General features: G+C 47.4%; 1 protein-coding gene across 41 annotated transcripts in view; it reads right to left on the reverse strand.

Moving 5' to 3' along the window:
• Nucleotides 1–19879, reverse strand: part of MSRA (methionine sulfoxide reductase A) — a 331489-nt gene that overhangs the window by 175411 nt on the left and 136199 nt on the right. For 33 of the 41 annotated variants that reach the window (XR_014787009.1, XR_014787008.1, XM_084829418.1 and 30 more), the window contains one exon: nt 6826–6945. The exons of 2 other annotated variants lie outside the window; for them this stretch is intronic. Coding sequence is in view for 35 of the 39 variants with exons in the window: in XM_084829418.1 (XP_084685544.1) it covers nt 6826–6945 (120 nt within the window). In the remaining 4 variants the exon portion in view is untranslated. 6 more of the 41 variants (XM_084829405.1, XM_084829402.1, XM_084829404.1 and 3 more) reach the window with 6 other exon arrangements.

A 19879-nucleotide genomic window follows, 5' to 3' on the forward strand; every position in this document is an offset into this window, starting at 1 on the left:
TAACACTGTGTACTTTTGAATAAATACCCAAGTACTTTTTACACCAAAAAAAAGCTCACAATGGGATACGGACACAAGTTGGACTGAGCTTCGAGGCAGAACTCAAGAGAACCTCCACGAGGTTGTGTTCTCCTGATTTCCACATCCCCACACCCATATATGTGACCAGACTGTTTACATACATTACTTCTGAGTAATGCTGGGGTATCTGCGGCTAGCTTTCCACATAAGCAAGTATTTGGAGCCAGTTTTATATCTTCAGTTATAATGCCAAGGTTACATCCAACCAGATAATATAGGGGTGCAACTATCTCCCTAGATTTCCACCTATTAAAGGTGGATTTCCACTGACTAACAGAGCCAATCTATTTATTATGTAGGGTCTTTTAAACCTGACTGGCTGCAGAGCAACCTCAGGTGACACACAATACTATCTCTCTTTTCCATCACAATCCGAGAAAGCTGCTGATGCTCTGAATTGATGTCTGGCATCATTAATGGACTGGATGAAGGCAAACAAGTTGAAACCATCAAGACAATGGGGAATTGTCCAGCTTGTTTTCGATGGGGTTACACTCTCCTTGAAAAAACATGCTTGTAGTTTGCCGTGGTTGATGCCCTGATTGTGGCAATAGCCATGAGTGCTTTTGCTCAGCTGAGGCTGGCGCACTAACTATGCGTCCTCTCATTGCAGCTCCAGATGCCCTAGTACAAGAGTACCAAATAATGGCATGACATCCATACGGTTGATGAAATCTGCATATTGCATTCTTTTTGCAGCAAACCTTGCAAGATTTGGTGAGGAATTTTGACATATCCAACTTGCCATAAATGAATGCCCTTGACAAAAATAATCATCATCAGCCAACCTTGCTTCCCATCAACTATACATATTTTTTACAACAACAGACCACGGATTATTCTCTTCAGCCTTTTAGATGATTATGTGTAATTTTCTTATTGAGGCAAGCATTACAGGGTGTTGGGTTTTAACAGATTTCTGTGTTACTAGACTGACTTGGATGAAGTAGCTAAAGTTGGTCATATACTGATCAGTTATTTTTATTGTATTTTCCCCAGATTTCTATTGATTTTGTTTTTTATTGTTATGTGTTTCAGTTTAAAGGGGAAAAGGCAGGATATAAATGTTCTTAATATATTACCAAACTATTTTTTAAAATGCCATATAATCAATGTGGTAGGTGGGGTGGAATGCAAATAATGTAAAGGCTAAGGATCACTGCCCATTTGCCACAAAATGCTAGAATCGGGGTTATCACACAAAAAAGGTAATTGTGTGACCAGCACCATTTGTCAAACAATACTGTAGGTATTGTGGCAACAAAGCTAAATGCAGACTGCATACATTTAAATCGCTATTAATTTTCAAAGATCACTCACGCATATTAAAAGATAAACTGACAGCTGTTGAAAAAAAGCATCAGAGGGTGACTCGATTAAACATAGGCCAACCAAACGACTTTTGGGGTAACATAACTAGATGATAAATAATGTTTAAAGCGCGTGTTGCCCCATATAATTACTTTTTAGAAAGCTACCCTAAATTCCAGAAAATTACATGGTTACATACTCAAGTTTGAATCAGAAATATAATGTAAAAACCTTCTGTTTTCAAGAAAACCATGTGGCATGGTGTGTGCGTGTATGTGTGAGTGTGGTGTGGTAACTGCATCAAAGCAGCTGATGAACCACCAAGTAGTTTTTCCCTCCATCAGATTTCTGTTCCATTTGAGATGTACAGATTTCAAATCGCTTATGAATACACTGATAAACAAAGAATTGTTCTGAACATCTGTAAGCAAACTATGAAGAGATATTTCATAGTGAATGAACATGAGTTTCACATAATGCTTGCCAAAAAAAAATGTGTATTTGTGTATTGAGTCAAATGCACTGGAAATAGCCCAAAACACTTATCAATTTCAAATGCCTTTTCACATTTGCATCTGTAGGACAATTTACTCTGATGTAAAAATAATTCCCTATCAGGGTATTTATCAGCTTCAGAAATCTGAGCCATCCATTTACTCCTTCAGTTCATGCAAGATGGTATCTGCCTTGCCAACAAAAACAGTGATGTGCACAGGCATTTTTAAGATCATAATATATAATAAATCATAATGGTTCACTCCTAGTTTCTGCTAGTAACACAATACAATCAAAATGAGGCCAACTAATCTGTGAAAGGACACTGTGTTGCCCCAAGCAGCTGCATTGCATGATCTGGGGGATGATTTGGGAGAGCCAGGGCCTGTAGGAGAAGCCACCACCACCACCAGGGAAGAGGCGTGCCTGCTGCCGCCGTGCCTGCTGCCGCTGCCATCACCAACACCAGTCCTCCCCGTGGACATTTGCCTGGTGGACTGCCAGTCCCTGCAGAACCAGGCCCCCAGGTACAGAGCCAGCTGTGCTGACTGTTCCACCTGCCCTTTCCTGGAGGGGCTACATAAGCTGGCTGGCTGAGGTGGCCTGGGAGAGCAAGGGCCTGCAGGAGAAGCCACCACCACCACCACCAGGGAAGAGGTGCGGCTGCTGCCGCTGCTGCTGCCGCCGCCGCCGCCACCGAATGGATTCCTGAACGCGCTTGGGGATTCTCTGGAGCATGCCAACGGCCACTCGGTCAAGACCCTGGTGGATGGTTGGAATGCCGCAATCACTGGGGCATTAGATCGGGTGGCTCTGAAACACCCTCTCCCACTGAACAGGGCTCGGACTGCACCATGGTTCAATCTGCAGTTACGAGCTCTGAAACAAGAGGTGAGACAGCTAAAGCGCCGGTGGCAGACATCTCGCTCCAAAGGCGATCAGATACGGGCTAGAGCTGTATCTTTAGCCTATCACGTGGCGGTGAAGACAGCAAAAAAGGAATATTATGCTGCCTCTATCATGTCTGCAGAGTGCTGTCCTGGGAGGCTGTTCCAAGTGGTCTGGAGCCTGGTCAGTCCAGTTGCTCCGGAACCGCTGGAGCATTCTAAGGCCTCCTGTGAGGCCTTGGCAAGGCACTTTGCAGATAAAATTGAATGGATTAGGAGTGTTATTCGTTGAGCTGTGGATACAGTTAGTGAGCAGGAGGCGGTCTGTGGCACACCGCTTTTGTGGGATCGGTTCCGGCTTCTTCCTTCTGAAGAAGTGGACAAGGTGCTTTCATCTGTAAGGCTGACCACCTGCTTACTTGATCCTTGCCCATCTTGGCTCATTATGGGCTGCAGAGAGAGACTGGGTGAGGGGATCAAGGCAGTGGTGAACGTCTCCCTTGAGGAGGGTGTGATGCCATCAGTCCTCAAGGAGGCAGTGATAAGCCCGCTTTTAAAAAAGCCCTCCTTGGATCCCCAAGTTCTGAACAACTTTCGCCCAGTCTTGTATCAGCCTTTTTTGGGCAAGGTGATTGAGCGGGTGATGGCGATGCAGTTGAAGGCACACTTGGAAGAAGCCGATTATCTAGATCCATTTCAATTGGGCTTCAGGCCTGGGCATGGGACAGAAACGGCCTTGGTGGATGATATGAGGAGGGCTCTGGATAGGGGTGAATGCTCCTTCCTTATTCTCCTTGACCTCTCAGCGGCTTTTGATACCGTTGACCATGGTATCCTCCTAGACCGCCTGGAGGGGTTGGGCATTGGAGACACCGTATTACGGTGGTTCCAGTCCTTCCTCTCCGGCAGGTACCAGAGGGTAGCACTGGGAGAGGAGGTTTTGGACCCGTGGCCGCTCACTTGTGGGGTGCCACAGGATTCCATCCTCTCCCCAATGCTATTTAACACTGATGTGAAGCCGCTGGGGGCTATCATCAGGAGGTTTGGGGTGCAGTGTCATCAGTATGTGGATGACACACAGCTCTACCTCTCGTTCAAATCTTCACCAAGGTTGGCCATAGAATCCCTGTCCAAATGTCTGGAAATGGTGAGTGGCTGGATGGGGAGGAACAAGCTGAAGCTGAACCCTGACAAGACTGAGGTACTTTTGGTGGGAGACAAGAGGAGGTTGGGGGATGCTGACCTGGTGTTGAATGGGGTACGGTTACCCTTGAAAGATCAGGTCCGCAGCTTCGGGATCATCTTAGACTCCCAGCTGTCCATGGAGACTCAGGTGTCAGCTATGAGCCGGACAGCGCTGTACCAACTCCATCTGATACGGCAGCTGCGCCCCTTCCTTCCTGACCATCTGCTCCCATTGGTAGTACATGCCCTGGTCTCCTCTCGTTTAGACTACTGTAATGCGCTCTACGTGGGGTTATCCTTGAAGATGGTTCGGAAGCTGCAGCTGGTACAGAACTGATTAAAGGCAGCCGCCAGCGAGATCACATCACTCCAGTGCTGAAGGAGCTGTACTGGTAACCAGTTGTTTTCCAGGCCAAATTCAAGGTGTTAGTTTTGACCTTTAAAACCCTATACGGTTCCAGCCCAGCCTACCTCAAGGAGTGCCTCCAGCAACACTAGATAGGCCTCTCAACAAGATCAGCCTCGGATGGCCTTCTCTCTGTCCCATCAGCCAGGACAGCTAGGCTGGTGAGGACGAGGGAGAGGCAATTTTATTGTATAAACTGTTTTTATTGTTGTACATCGCCCAGAGTGGCTGGGTGACTGGCCAGATGGGCGATTAATAAATTTAATAAATAAATAAATAAATAAATCCCTTGCAGGACACAATGTGCAGTATCCCATAGTACACTAGTACTAATGTAAATTACATTGTAAGGAACCTCTAGCACATCCTTCCCCATCCTGGTGTCCTCCAGATGTGTTGGACTAAGACTCCCAGCATTTCTGACCACTGGCCATGTCTGGCAGGACTGATGGAAGTTGGAGCCCAAGACATCTGAAGGGCGCTAGGTTGGGGGAGGCTGCTCTAGCACAATCCCAACAGTATTAGCTGGCATGCCAGGATTCCTCATCATACCAGCTAATGCTACTAGCATTGCACTAGAGGTCTCTTATGCTAGTGTGATGTAATTTACATTAGCAGCAGTGTCCAAGCAGATACTGCCAATTCTTGGATCCAGTATGGCATCCAGCCTCCTATGCAACATTTTAAAGGCTCCTAGAGCAGAAGCCTCGAAGTACATTCTGCTTCTAGGGATGTACGAAAGTCACTTACCTGTTCACGGATTATGTTGATGGTGGGACGGGGGCGTTCCGTCCCTCCCCCCGGAATCCTCGCTGGGGGAGGAGGCACTCCGTTCCTCCCCCCCCCCCCCGGAATCCTCCGAGGCCAGCTGTGCTCCGCAGCAGCTCTGCGGAGCAGCCGGCCAGGCCCGGCCAGGCCAGAGCCATCCGCAGCCGGATTCCGGTCTCGGAGGGCTCTGGGTAAAAACAAAAAACAAAACCGCGTACGCAAATGGCGGCAGCTATGGATTTGCGTTCCTTATTTTTGCCCTCTTAATCTACGTAAATATTTACGTAGACTATGATGGCGAAAATCAAGGGGAACGCAAATAGTGTAGCGGGCGCTATTTGCGTCCCTTTTTGATTCCCCGTTTTAGCCTACATAAATATTTACGTACATTAAGAGGGCAAAAATAAGGAACGCAAATGGCGGCGGCCATTTTTTTTTTTTTAACCCACCCAGCCATGATAGGCTACGTAAAGATTTACGTAGCCTATCATGTCGTGTTTTTGTTTTTTTTAAAACCTAGTCATGATAGGCTACATAAATCTTCACATAGCCTATCACGTCTTTCTTTTTCTTTCTTTTTTTTCTTTTACAAGAGTGGAAATGGCGGTGGCAGCAGCCGGTTGGAAGACCGGCCGCCGCCACCGCAGCCACTGCCGCCACCGCCCAGAAGATCCGCCCCAGGTGAGTCTTGTCCCGGGGGGATCCGCGGGGGGGCGGGGGGTGGCAGGCCGTTCCGCCACGGAGTTCGGGGGGCCAAGTGCACTGGCATTAGGCCTCACCGAGATCCGTGGTGGAATTCTCTGACATCCCTATCTGCTTCATTTGCACTCCTAAGAACGCTGCTGCCCCAAGTGGCAGCTTGGGTTGCCTGAGAGTAGATGGGCCAGGCCAGCTGAAATTCTGGCACCTGCAAACAGTTAGTGGGTTGGGGTAAAAAAGTGCTGCAGCACCTTACAACGCTGGTCTTCTACTAGCAGTTCAGGACCCACAAGTGGATCACATCCTATCTTAAGGTGGCTTGCACAAATGGCACCACCATCTTTTCCCATATGGTTTGCTTTTGTTTAGTGGTTTCTTTCAAGAAAGTTTCCTAACCTTGAAAGACAGGCTTGAAAGACAGTGTGCAATCCCGGATGAAAATCAGTGGGGGAGGGGTGGGTGCTGAGCAGATTTCCAGTGCTCTGGCAACACAGTTTCAACACCCTGCTTAACTCCACATGCAATCCCATATCCTTAGGAGAAGCCAAAAATTACGCAAAATGAAGAAATCAATGCAAATTTGCTTTATTGTCAAAATGTACACATGCGGGGAGGGGGTTGGCACAGAATTTGGGTGATCCTTGATGGAGCACTTTTATTTTGTTTGTTTGAATATGGAATATACACAGATGAGCCCATCTGTAGCTTGTAGCTTTGCATACAGAAGATACAGATGCAATCCCTGGCATGCATCTCCAGAACCCAGCTAAATGGACCTCTGGTAGCAGGGCTGCCAGAGGCTTCTACCTAGAGCCTTGGAGCGCGAGAGCAGAAAGCACTGGGCTAGACAATGGTCTGGCTCTGTATAAAGCAGCTCCATGTGTTCATATGCAAATAACTTCACTTGCATGGATTATTCTCAACCTCCGGTCTTTGTTTTACATCACAGTACTTCAATAAGATGGTTACAGTCCATGAAAGGATCAGCCCTACCTGAACAAACCTCTTCATAGGTGGGATTCGGGATGTGTCCTCCTGCATAACCCACGTGAGTTGAGTAGACACCTTTCTGCCTCCAAAATTTCCTCTCTGCCCCCCAGAAGCAGCCCATCCCTGCATGAAACAAAACATGATGCATGATGATGATGATGACATTTACAAGTTATCTTCCCACTCAAAACATTCAGCGCTCAAGCTGACATCCAACACAGAGTTCAAAATCAATGCATAAACCATATTTTCCAAAGCACAACAACAAAATTATTTATTTATTTATTTCATTTCTATACAGCCCAATAGCCGAAGCTCTCTGGGCGGTTCACAAAAATTAAAACCAAACAACACACTACAAAACAATTTAAAATATATAGAACTTTAAAACCACAATATAACAATACAACCACAATAAAACCTGGCAGCAGTACAGGAGTTTAAAATACAGATTTAAAACAGCAAAGATAAAAGTTTAGAAAGCTAAAATGCTAAAATGCCTGGGAAAATAAAAAGGTCTTCACCTGGCACCGAAAGGAATACAATGTAGGCGTCAGGCGAACCTCACTAGGGAGCTCATTCCAAAGCCGGGGTGCCACAGCAGAAAAAGCCCTCCTCCTAGTAGCCACCCACCTCACTTCCTTTGGCAGGGGCTCTCGGAGAAGGGCCGCTGATGATGATCTTAAGGTCCAGGCAGGCACATAACAAAACACAACAACACAACATGGTACAGCAGCAGTGAACACCACAATCCTAAGAACAGGGATGGTTAGACCACACTCCCAAACCCCTTAGGAAACAAAAAAAAGTTTCCAACTGTAGGCAGTCCCATTCCCAGTCTTCTGGACAGTAGTCCATTTGAATCAGCAAGGGCCTATCAGAGCCTAGATGATGCCAGCCTCTTAAGAACCGGGCAGCAGTGGTACCAGCAAGTTTATGACAAGTGAGAGGATCAAGTACTGAACTGCAGGGGAGCTGTCCAGGAGGTTGCTAGAACTAGAAGCTGATCCATTAGGGTGTTGCATCAGCAATTTCCAGGCAGCAATGAGGGACTTTTGTACTCAGCCTAAGTGCCCCACCCTTCCTGGTGCATAGTGGGGCATTGGTCCTGACCACTACTTAAGCTAAGTATTTCTCCTCCTGAGTAGTGTCCTGAAATAGCATGCCTTCTACTACCAGATGAGCATTGCACTGTCTGCTCTGATCTTTTGGCTCAAGTTCGCTGCCACCTCTGCTTTTGAGGTCCTGGGAATGATGGTGGGAGGTCCAGTGCCAAGTTAGATTTTGCAGATTGCCTGGGTGGGATGTTTTCTAAGGTTTGGCCTTGGAATTCCCCCTCAGGGTGCCTTGAAACCACGGAGGAGAGCTAGCCCTATACAAACCTTGCTTTGGATGCTGGCTGATCTTGGATTTGAGGAGAAAAATAGAGTTTGGAACTATCAGTATACTGATGACACCATATTGCAAAACCTCAGCCAATCACCCCCAGCACCTGCATATAAATATGAAAAAACACACAATGGAGGACAAGATACAACCTTGTAATAACCTGTAAGATAAATCCCAAGGAATAAAGGAGCTGTTCCCCGAAGCCACCCGCTGGCATCAATCAGCAAATAAGAGCCTCAACAGAATGCTTCCAACCCATCCCTATTCCAGGAGGACCAGAAGCAACATCAAAAGTTACTCAAACGTTCTAGATGCAAACAGACCAATGACGGCCACCAACACTGGGCTGAACTAGGATTTCATAGAAAGGGTAGAAGACACAAGAATATCAGTTATTTTCACTGTTTTCCCTAGAGACTCTATGGGTGCTTCCAGATGGAGGGCTCCTAGTGCAAGCAAGCAATTGTGCAGCTGTTCTACATTGTGCACCTATTCTGTCTAAAAAAATTTTTCCCATGGTAGAGAAGCATGGAATGGTTGTGAGTGGAAGACAATGATGTCTGGACCCCCTGTAAAATTCCATGAATGAGGCAGGGTGATAGCAAGATAAAAGCCTCTGGGAGCACCCTAATAATGCAGTTTTGTCTCTTAAGCATTTTTAACATATAAATATGGTTAATGCAGTAAGCAGTATGGGGAAAATAGCAATTTAACATGAATGGCAATCCCTAGGAACGTTGCCTCTACTACTGAATAATTTGGCAGATGTGCATCTTCCTATGGTCGCAAACTTACTTTCCAATTTTCAAGCGGTGAGAACTCCATGGGTGGAAGTGTTTTACCTGGCTTCATTTCCCTTGGAATGAGGTAACTAGAGACTGACTAGCATTTTGTGATATATGATTTACACGTGTATACAAGCTGAGCATATGTGGATGCCCACAGCATTAGTACGCCCAATGAATACTGCTACCCCACTAGCATTTTAGGGGAACCACCAGCACCATAGGATTCTTGCAGACAGCAATTCAGCTTTCTGTCTCTTTCAGTCCCCCTCAAAAACTGCTTGCATTTTTGCAGACACTCACTTAATTAGCACATCCCTTAGGGGAAAAGATAGCTGATCTATTTATCAAATTTACCCTGCCTTTCAGCTAAAAATAGTGCTCAAGGCAGCTAACAATAAAATAAAACATATTTGCTGGTTGTTAAGAGCCATTGCCTTAATACAGTAAGGATCTGTAAGGCCAAACCATTGGCTTCCCACTAATCCTGAATCTTTTACTGTCAGTCACAAGGCTGTAAGGAATCCCTAGAAGGTAATTTAGACCAACTCCAAATCTCATTAAAGTATGAATAGACACTGCTGAAAGATAAAATTATAAGATACCAAATGCCATTTTTATGCTAGGAAAACATAGTAGCTTGATTTTCCCCTAGCGGAAATGGCCTCCCACACAAGTAAACTATGGGTGAGGTATTTCAAAGAAGGAAAGGCAATAAACATTAATTTTTGAACTTGCTTGATAAAGGTCGGTGTAACACCACTGCAAATATTAAATTTAAAAAGAGCAACAGCAATTTCTTGTCAAAGAAGGTTTTCAGGACAACAGTCATGAGCCTCAAACTCCTTATCCTGAAGCAGCCCCAATCTCTTTGATGAATACTCTTGTTGTTTTTAACACCTGACAAGCTGACTTTTTTCTTTTATAATAGTCTTAAAGAAGCTCCCTGTCTTCAAGTGAAATGAATTAGTCTTTAAGGTGCTAAGAACACCAACTTTTCTTTTTTAATAAACAAGCACAGACAAACACAACTCTGAATTTGAACTTGATTTCAGGGTTGCAAACTTATACTATCTTTAAGGTTAGTTTCATCCCTATGCCACCTGATTGTTATATTTGTTAAAGATTTGTTGCAAATATGTGAATCAAGGTGAACTCACTTTTCTTCATAAATACAAACTTTAAAAATACTGATTCTTCCTCATGTATAGGAATGTAGGAACCTGCCTTATACTGAGCCAAACCATCAGTCCATCTAGCCCAGCGTTGTCGACACCGGCTGGCAGCAGCTCTCCAGGGTTCTAGGCAGGAGTTTTTCCAGCCCTACCTGGAGATGCCAGGGATCGAACCTGGGACCTTCTGCATGGAAAGCAGGGGCTGTACCATGGAGCCATGGCCCCTTCCTAAATACATTTTAGGTGACCCATTTAACCAAAATTTGCTTTAAAAATGCACAGCCTTTAGTAAAGAGAATCTCCATTCATGTAAAACCCTTACGGTTGGTTAAATGGCAATCATACATATTTTTACAGCATAATTTTCTTTTAGCTGATTAGCAAACTGTCAAAACACAATAATTTGTATTAATGGCAAACATTCATTTAATGTTCTGCTTCCTGGCAACTGCAATCTTTAAAGGTGGCAGAGCAATAATTAACTAAATTAGAGATCATACAGGAAGGGGGGGCAACCACTCTCAGGGTAGCCAATTTATGCATGCAAATAATATTCAAAGCGCACATGAAGATGAAGTATTTATTCACCGACATGGCCAGTTAGCCCATACAGCCTGAACTCAGCAAAATTCCACCAACTGCAACTGAGTTGCGCCAATTGGAATAATCTGCACGCACAAGTCAGCAAATACCTGCACATAAACAGGGTATGTAATCACTGTGACCTGAGAATTCCCTCCATGAAGCTGAATGCTCCCAATCAGGTAACCAATTAAACAGCAAACAGGGCATTAGCACAACAGGAGCCATCTTGAACCCATTTATCCTGCATTGTGTTGCCCTGTCAGACATTAACTTATACATGCATGTGACACACACACACACACGCACACACACTAGGGATGCCGGAGAATTTCTCCCCGAAACTTCGGGGGGCCGAGCACCAACGTGTTCGGCCCCCCAAACAAGTTTTGGGGAGAAATTCTCCGCACCCCCCCGCACCCCGCACCCCCCCCCCCGGGACGGGACTTACCTTCGCCGAATGTCCCTCCCAGCAGCGGGTCCGGCCGGCGGTTCGGCGGGTGTTCGAGCGGGGCGGGGGCGGGAGCGGCAGCCGGTCTTTCGACCGGCTGCCGCCACCGCCATTGCAATAAAAGAAAAAAAAAAAACGTCCCCTGATAGGCTACGTGACGATTAACGTAGCCTATCACGGCTAGATTTGCAAAGTCAGCCGTGATAGGCTACGTCAATCGTCACGTAGCCTATCACGGGTGACTTTAAAAAAAAAAAAAAAGAGTGTACGGATAATGGCGGCCCCCATAGGGAGCCGCCATTCCCGTTCCTTATTTGGTTGCTGTAGTCTACGTAAAGATTTACGTAGACTACAGTGACTAAATAAGGAACGCGAATGGCGGCTCCCTACGGGGGCCGCTGTTAGCGTACGCGCTTTTTTTTTTTTTTTAAGTCACCTGTGATAGGCTACGTGACGATTGACGTAGCCTATCACGGCTGACTTTGCAGATCTAGCCGTGATAGGCTACGTTAATCGTCACGTAGCCTATCAGGGGGCGTTTTTTAAAAAAAACAAAAACTTTCGTGTTCACAGCTGGGCGAGGCGGGAAGCCTCCCCCCCGGCCTGAATTTCGTCCGGGCGAGGCGGGAAGCCTCCCCCCCGGCCTGAATTTCGGCCGGGGCAAGGCGGGAAGCCTCCCCCCACCGGCCTGAACTTCACGGGGGGAGCAACGAAGCGCCTCCCCACCACCACGAACGTCCTTCAAGGACAGGTAAGGGACTTTCGTCCATCCCTAACACACACACACTAACACACACTAACTTAACTAGAAAAGGTCTTCATATGGAAGCAAGGAGAAGTGCTTTTTTGTTTCCTTTCTTAAAGTCCAGCTTATCTAACAAGTGGCCTTCATATGTCTTATGGTATTATCCATTTCATGGCTCAGGTCTGAGAAAGTGGGAGCTGCTGTGCAGGTTCCTTGTGACCTATTTGAATGCATTTTATGTCAGCCATTTCCCCATTAAATCCCTCCCCTCTCTAGGTCCTCTCTAGGAGTGAATCAGAACAGCTCTGCTGCCTTCTGCCAATTTCAGCGATTCTTTAAAAGCTCACCTAATAGAACAAAGGCATGTCTGACATCAAACAGATCACAAAGACATGGCCTTCCTTTGAAACTTCAGAAACCAACTTCAAACTAAAGTCATGTGCTCTGGCCAGCTCTTATCTTTCCTGCTGGTTGAAATGTAGTAAAAACAAAGAGCCAGTATCATGACAATGTAAGAATAATTGTACATCCAAAATATTCTGTATCCAGCAGTGGATAAAAGGACTGAGGGGAGGCTGTGCAGAACTACATTCTGGATTTAAAAGCCCTCTGCTTCCTCAACAGTTTGGCTAATAGTTGAAATCAGCAGAACCGCTTTAGAAGTCCCTTCACATGATCATCTTCCTGTGTGAAGGAATACCCACATTTCACAAGGGGACACCTTCTTTGTTGTTTCTTGTGTGAAATGGGTCCTTCTCATTTCCTTCTTGTCATGGCTCAAGTTCTGGAGCAAAACATGGTCTCTGGGAGTTCTTCATCAGAGGAGGAACATGAGTGGCCAAGAGGTCTAATGTTACTGTCCTTCTCAGGATGCAAGTATGGGAATGAAATACTCCGAGGGGTTCCCTGCTGAACACAAGACAGAATCTGAACCACAAACCACAAACTACCGATCACTGACCCTCTGCCTGGCTATTGATGGAGGATAAAGCTATCAATGGCTACTAGTCATGATGAAGATATATAACCTCCAGGGTCAGAGGCAGTAAGCCACTCTATACCAGTTGCTAGGAAACTCAACACACCATACTCAGAGGCAGCATCAGTTCACCAGGAGACCAGCCAGCAGTGTCAGAACACACAGCAGGTAGGCACCCTTACCCTTTTAACTGCTACCTGACCTTTCCTGGGCTATCAATCCACACTGCAGTGGGTGCAGTGGGACAGCTATCAGCCACTCTGCAGTGGATTAATGGGTCAGCTCACCACTGTGGTAATGTCCACAGCCAGGGAACAGTTTGAAGGCATGCAATAAAATGTAACCGCTAACATTCAGGAGAACAGGCCTAAAGAAATGTCTAGATAAGAGACCACATGGAAACCATATGTAAACTTTAGCCTTTTTCCATGCAGCATCAGGAACACTGTACATTCTCCAGAAAACAACATTGTCATGAAGGCAGATCCTTTGCTTCCTAACACCTGTATCACTCTTGAGTCCATTAATGAATGAACTAAGGTTTGTTTTTTTTTTCAGATAATGTGCTACACTTGAAGAATCCAGTCCCAAGCAGAATGGAGGATGCATGTGTAAGCAGAGTTTATTTTAATTTTCATTTAAGGTACAGTCTGCCTTAACTTCTGCCTTTAGAGATGGTTTATGTGTTCTGTCCCTTTAAATCAGGGTTGGGCAACTTCCAGAATTCCAAGGGCCATTTTTACCCCTAGACTTCTGGCACGGGCCGCAGTCTCCAGGGTGCAGTGGGGCGGTCCCAAAACACCCCCCCCCCCGAAATAGCGGTTTGCTGCCAAATTTTGGCAGAAAACCGCTCTGTAGTGCTACGTTTATATTTGGCTTGTTTTCAAACTAAATTTAACCCTTTTGGTGCTCCACAAGCTATATTTGGCTGTTTGGGCACTCCATAGCCACTGCGGATGCCTTTTTAAAAAAGGGAGGCAGCAGGGGCTGCAACGGGGGGTGGCAGGGGCCACATGCAACCAGCATGTTGCCCACCCCCGCTTTAAATAAAAACCAGGTGGAACTCTGGGGGAAAACAGGTACGATCCAGGGCAATTGGGCTGGAATTCACTGGCAGTTGTACTCTGTTAGGTCTCTACCTGTTGGACTGGTTCTTGATAATTCAAAAAAGGCTGATTTGTTCATATTTCCCTAGGTTGGAGTATACCACATGCCAAAGAGATGCCAAGAAATATATCCAGTATTGGAGAAGGTGTTTATTACATAGATACAGTTGTTTCTCCTCTACAGCCTGGGACCTTTGCCATACTTCTTCAAGTAAGAACATCGGACACTGCATTATACCAAGTCAGACACTTGGTCTAGTACCATCTACAATGACTGGCAGCAGCTCTCCAGGGTCTCAGGCAGAATTCTTCCCCAGCCCTCCTGCCTGGAGATGCCAGAGACTGAACATGGCACTTTCTGCATGCAAAGCTAGAGCTCTGCCATTAAGCCACAGCCCTTCTGCAAAATATGGAAGCAAAATACTACACATACTATCTGTACAGAGCCATAGTATCTCGAACATTAGTTGTCGTAAGCAAAACAAAAACAAAACATAACATTCTGTTGGCAAATCTGCTTATAAAGGGGGGAAATCCTACTTTAGGTAGCAAGGAGTGGGGCCAGCAATTCCCACTAATGTAAATCAAACCTAAGGGCATACCTGTGAAACCATTTACTTGGGGGAAATCCCGAAAAGAGTCCATGATGCTACTTCCAAGTACTTTGTTTTGGAATTGCGGCCAATGCTGATATACACAACACTTTAACAAGAGAGCCAACCCAGATGTGCAGGAAAGAAAGGTGGCACCTTCTTCCCAAGACTGTGCCCCTTCGGCTGGGAGGTGTGCTGCATGTTTGAACACTCTCTCACATCAAAATCTTCTGTGTTCAAAACTAGCACATCAGGGAGAAGCAGTTTAGCCTTGACAAGAAAAGAGACACTTCAGAATTTCAAAAGGTATCTTTTGAGGATGTGGAGCATATGGATTTATATTCTGCCTTTTTACAAAGTTTCAAGGTGGCTAACAAAGGGAGAAAACATAATAGGAAAACAGCGTACTAAAACAATATAATAGAAGCAGCAGCAGTATCAATAAAACAAAAACAGGAGCCAGTAAAAACCCCAGAGGAGAGCAAATATCCTAAAAGGCAGATCAAAAGCTAGGATACTAACTGAGATGGGTCAATATGGTGTAATACCACTATTTTGTCAGTTGAACAGGTTTCCACTCCATTTCTGAGCCCAACTGAAAAAGTTGGTTTGAAGCTTTAAAGCCTTAAATGGCTTGGCACCAGGTTACCTGAAGGACTGCCTTCTTCCATATGTATCTGCTCTGACTATTGGATCGTCTTCTGAGGCCTCCTCCGGGTGGCCCCACTGAATGAAATTAGAAAGATGGCTACAAAAGAGGGAACTGCTGTGGCACCCCATTTCTGGAGTGCCCTCCATAAGGAGGCTTGCCTGGTACCCCCATTGTTATCTTTTCAGCAAAGACATTTCTCTTCTCCAAGATTTTTTATTATTGTGCTTTTATTTTTGAAGGCCTTTAAATATTGTTTTTATTGTATTTGTTGTTTTAACCTGTCTTATTGTGTGAACCGCCCTGATATTTCTGTTATCGTGCGGCATATAAATGTAATATATAAATGCCACCGAAAGAACAGGATGGACTTCACTTGGTGCCTAAAAGGTACTAATGAGAGCACTGGGCACACATTTTTAGGGAGGGAATTCCATAAGTTGGGAACCACCACTGAAATGGCTCTCTCTCCAGTCACCGCCCATCTAACTTCAGAAGGCACCCTGAGAAGGGCCTCCAAAGAAGATTTTTGTTGCCAGGCAGGGTCACATGCAGACAGACAGTCCTTCACATACCCTAAAGTGTGCAGTATGGAAAGATGCAACACTATTCTACTGCTCAGTGCTCTGGAATGAGGGACAGATGGCTCTAGAGCTCAGCAGCAGGCAAAAGAGCCCAGATGCATCAAAGAGGAGTCCACAGACTTTGGGGTGAGGTGCGCTAGAGGTATGCTAGTAGCAGCCTGACAAATCTTGCACTGAATCAGAGTTCTTCATGGAATCTTAGAGCTGGAAAAGACCGAGAAGTCAGCTAGTTCAACCAAATACCCAAAAGATAAGAGCATCCACTCAACAAACCCCACATAGGTCAACTTTAAACAGGCCTGCCAAAGCCAATGCCACACACGGTGGGCCACCAGGAGCTTAGGAAAGCACCTGGCTTTGATCCCTGCATGAGGCTGCAAAAATGCAGGGGCTGTGTCAAGTGCCCCTGCGGGAAAGGGAAGGCACCAATGTCAGGAGCGCCCTAGCTGCCTCTTGCAGTCCCCTCCAATAGCTTACTCAGGACACAGACAACGAGGATTCTTTCCAAGGGTTTATTCTTTTATTACTTTATGACTCTTTCAGATACTAATCACTAGCGACTAAGCAAGGAACAGCACTGGGGAAAGATAGCAGAGTAGCCTAAGCTCCAGGTAAGGCAGTTGGTCCCCGTTTGAAGGGGAACCACGGGAAGACTCTGAACTTATGGGCTATGGAGAGATCCTCCCTCTTTCCCTTGGGTCCTTGGGACACAACCGTTGTTTGACCACCAAATGAGCGGAGCGCCTCCTTCCGGCGCCCTCCATCTGTCGTCGCTCCCTGCGTCTGCGCCAAGCATCCAGCAAGCCCCCCTCCAGCCCTCTCTCACTGCCAGGGTCACTATCTATCCCAGGAATGCTGGCAGGAGAAATCTCTGCCAGCTGCTGTGCTTGTGAGAGATGAGCGAGCTCCTCTCCCATGGATTGCTGTTCTTCCTCAGAATCAGAACTGCTCTGGGGCTCTATGGGCTCAGTTTCCACCCTGACATCATCCCCGCTCCCATGAAGCTCCCCCCCTCGTGCTCCTCCCCTGGGGCACTGGGTTTGTGGGGGTACAGCTGGTGGAAGCGCCTCAGCACCAACGGAGCATGCACATTTTCCGCGGGTTCCCAGGATCGCTCATCTGGCCCGTACCCCTTCCAGTCCACCAGATATTGCAGGCGGCCGCGAGAAAGGTGGGAGTCCAGAATCTCCGCGACCTCAAACTCCTCCTCCCCCTCCACCAGCACTGGCGGCAGGGGGGAGCTGGCCGAGCGATGAGGATCGCCAGAAACCAAGGGGGACAGCAGGGACCGATGAAAAACAGGATGGATCTTCATGGAGGGGGGAGAGCCAAGAGAAAAGCAACAGGGTTAATCTGGGTCGTAATCTGGAAAGGTCTCGTGCGGCGAGGCGCGAGCTTCTTTGTAGGCGAGTGAGAGGGGAGATATTGGGTGGACAACCAACCCCAGTCCCCCAGTTGCAGAGACGGATCCGGCTGATGCCGCTGGTCCACAAAGGCCTTGTAGGCTGTCTTGGCTTGCTTGAGGGAGTCCCATAAGAGGTGGTGTACCGCTCACAACTCCTCTAAAAAGTCATGGGCCGTCGGCACCAAAGAGGGAGCTAGGGTGGACGGGAAAGCCTTGGCAAAAAATGGAGTTTGGTGGGTGGAAGCATGGCAGGCATTGTTATAAGCAAATTCTGCAAGAGGCAGCAAGGAAAACCAGTCATCTTGCTGGTAATTGACATAAGAGCGCAAATATTGCTCCACAGTCGCATTGGTGCACTCGGTCTGACCGTCTGTCTGTGGATGGTGGGCGGAGAAAAGACGGAGCGTCACATGGAGAAGCCCAAGTAGCTCCCTCCAGAAATGGGCAGTGCATTGGGCCCCCCTATCCGAAAAGAGACCCTCGGGCCATCCGCGGAACCAGAAAACATGCGCCAAAAAAAGCTCCGCCATCTCCCTGGCTGTGGGCAACCCAGAGCAGGAGATGAAATGGGCCATCTTAGAAAACAAATCCACCACCACCAGAATAGTGGTCTTACCGTGTGAGCGAAGCAAGTCAGTGATGAAGTCAAGGGATAGCAGTTTCCAAGGTCCTGAGGGGGTAGGCAGGGGGTGAAGCAAGCCTGTGGGCTTGCCTGAGGGGGCCTTCGCCCACTGGCAGGTTGAACAGGAGGCGACACAGGTCTTGACGTCCCGACACACACGAGGCCACCAAAAATCCCGCGTCACTCCGTGCAGGGTCTTGGCAAAGCCAAAATGCCCAGCGGTGGGGGAGTCATGGCACTGATGGAGGACCTTCTCGTGGAGGGGTCTAGAAGGCACATAAACCCGGCTGGAATGGTAAAGCAGGCCACCTCGCAAAGTGAAGGGGGTAGAGTGGGGGGGGCAGAGGCTAGCCCCAATTCCTCCACTTTTGTGTGGACAAAAGCATCCTGAGTCTGTTCAGAGTGAATAAGCTCCTCCCAAGAGTGAGGTACCGCAGCTGCCACCAGGCTCGGGGGGGGGGGAGAATCAGAGGGGGGGGATTTTCCCTCACCCCCTGGCTGGAGGTCCAGCTTACAAGAAAGAGCATCTGCTTGCAGGCTGTCAGAGGCCTTCACATGGCAAATCTTAAGGTGAAACTGGGGGGAAAAAAGCGACCACCTAATCTGCCGCTGGTTTAAGGCACGGGCTGTCTGAAGATGTTCCAGGTTGCGATGGTCGGTTGCAACTTCGACTGGGTGCCGTGCCCCCTCCAGAAGATGATGCCAGGTCTCCAAAGCAGACTTGATGGCCAACAGTTCCTTCTCCCAGATGGTATAATTCCTCTCAGACACGTTCAGCTTCCTGGAGTGGTAGGCGCAGGGTTGCAACCCGCGAACCGCCCGATCTGAAAAAGCACCGCCCCCACCGCAAAGTCAGAGGCATCAGTTTGCACTACAAAAGGCTTCCTCGGGTCGGGACGTAACAGGATTGGCTCAGAACTAAAAAGCTTCTTACGTTCCTCGAAAGCTTGTTGGGCAGATGCCATCCAATGAAAAGGAGATTTCCTGCCCTTAAGGAGGTCCGTGAGAGGAGATGTCAGCCGAGCAAAGCTGGGCAGGAACTTTCTGTAAAAATTAGCAAACTCCAGAAAACGTTGCAAGTCCTTCTTGGTGGATGGGGCCTGCCAGGAGAGGACAGCCTGGACCTTTGCAGGATCCATCCTGATACTGTCAGCTGAGATAATGTAGCCGAGACAGTCCAAAGGGGTTAGGTCAAACGCACATTTCCCCAGCTTGGCATAAAGATGGTTCTCGCGGATGCGCTGGAGGATGGCGGAGACATGACACTGATGGGCGTGGGGGTCCTCAGAAAATATAAGTAAATCATCGAGATACACAATGAGGAAAGTGTCCAAATAGTCCCGGAAGATGGCATTCATAAAACGCAAAAACGTGAGGGGGGGGGTGCAGGCGAGCCCAAACAGCATCACTAGGTATTCATACGCTCCGTACCAGGTGCCGAAACAGGTCTTCCACTCATCCCCCTCCTGGATGCGAATCAGACTGTAGGCGCCACACAGGTCCAACTTTGTGAAAATCTTGGCTTGCCCCAGGCACTCCAGCATCTCCGGTATGAGGGGGAGGGGTTACTTGTCAGGGAACGAGACCGAATTCAACGCTCTGAAGGTGTGTACCGAGCGGAGTTCTCCCGATTTTTTGCGCATGAACATGGTAGGGGCGCAGGCGAGGGAGGAGGAGGGGCGAATGAAACCACGTCTGAGGTTTGTGTCCAAAAACTCCCACAGAGCTCCAAGTTCCGGCTTTGACATCGAATACAGCTGGCCAGCGGGGATGGTTGCCCCAGGAATGAGGTTAATGGCACAATCAAAAGGGCGGTGAGGGGGGAGCTGGTCGGCCTCCTTCTTGTTGAAAACATTCCGAAAAGCCACATACTTTTCTGGGAGGATCACGGTAGCTGAAGAACTGCCAGAAGCAGACAAGGAGGAGGAGGAAAGGGTTAAGGCCTGGGCTGGTACTGGCGCCTCAGTTGGGAGGCAATGCTCCCGGCAGTAG

This window comes from Heloderma suspectum, chromosome 1 (assembly GCF_057233095.1).
Source record: "Heloderma suspectum isolate Gila_16-S chromosome 1, 16-S_ref, whole genome shotgun sequence".
Lineage (NCBI taxonomy): Eukaryota > Metazoa > Chordata > Lepidosauria > Squamata > Helodermatidae > Heloderma > Heloderma suspectum.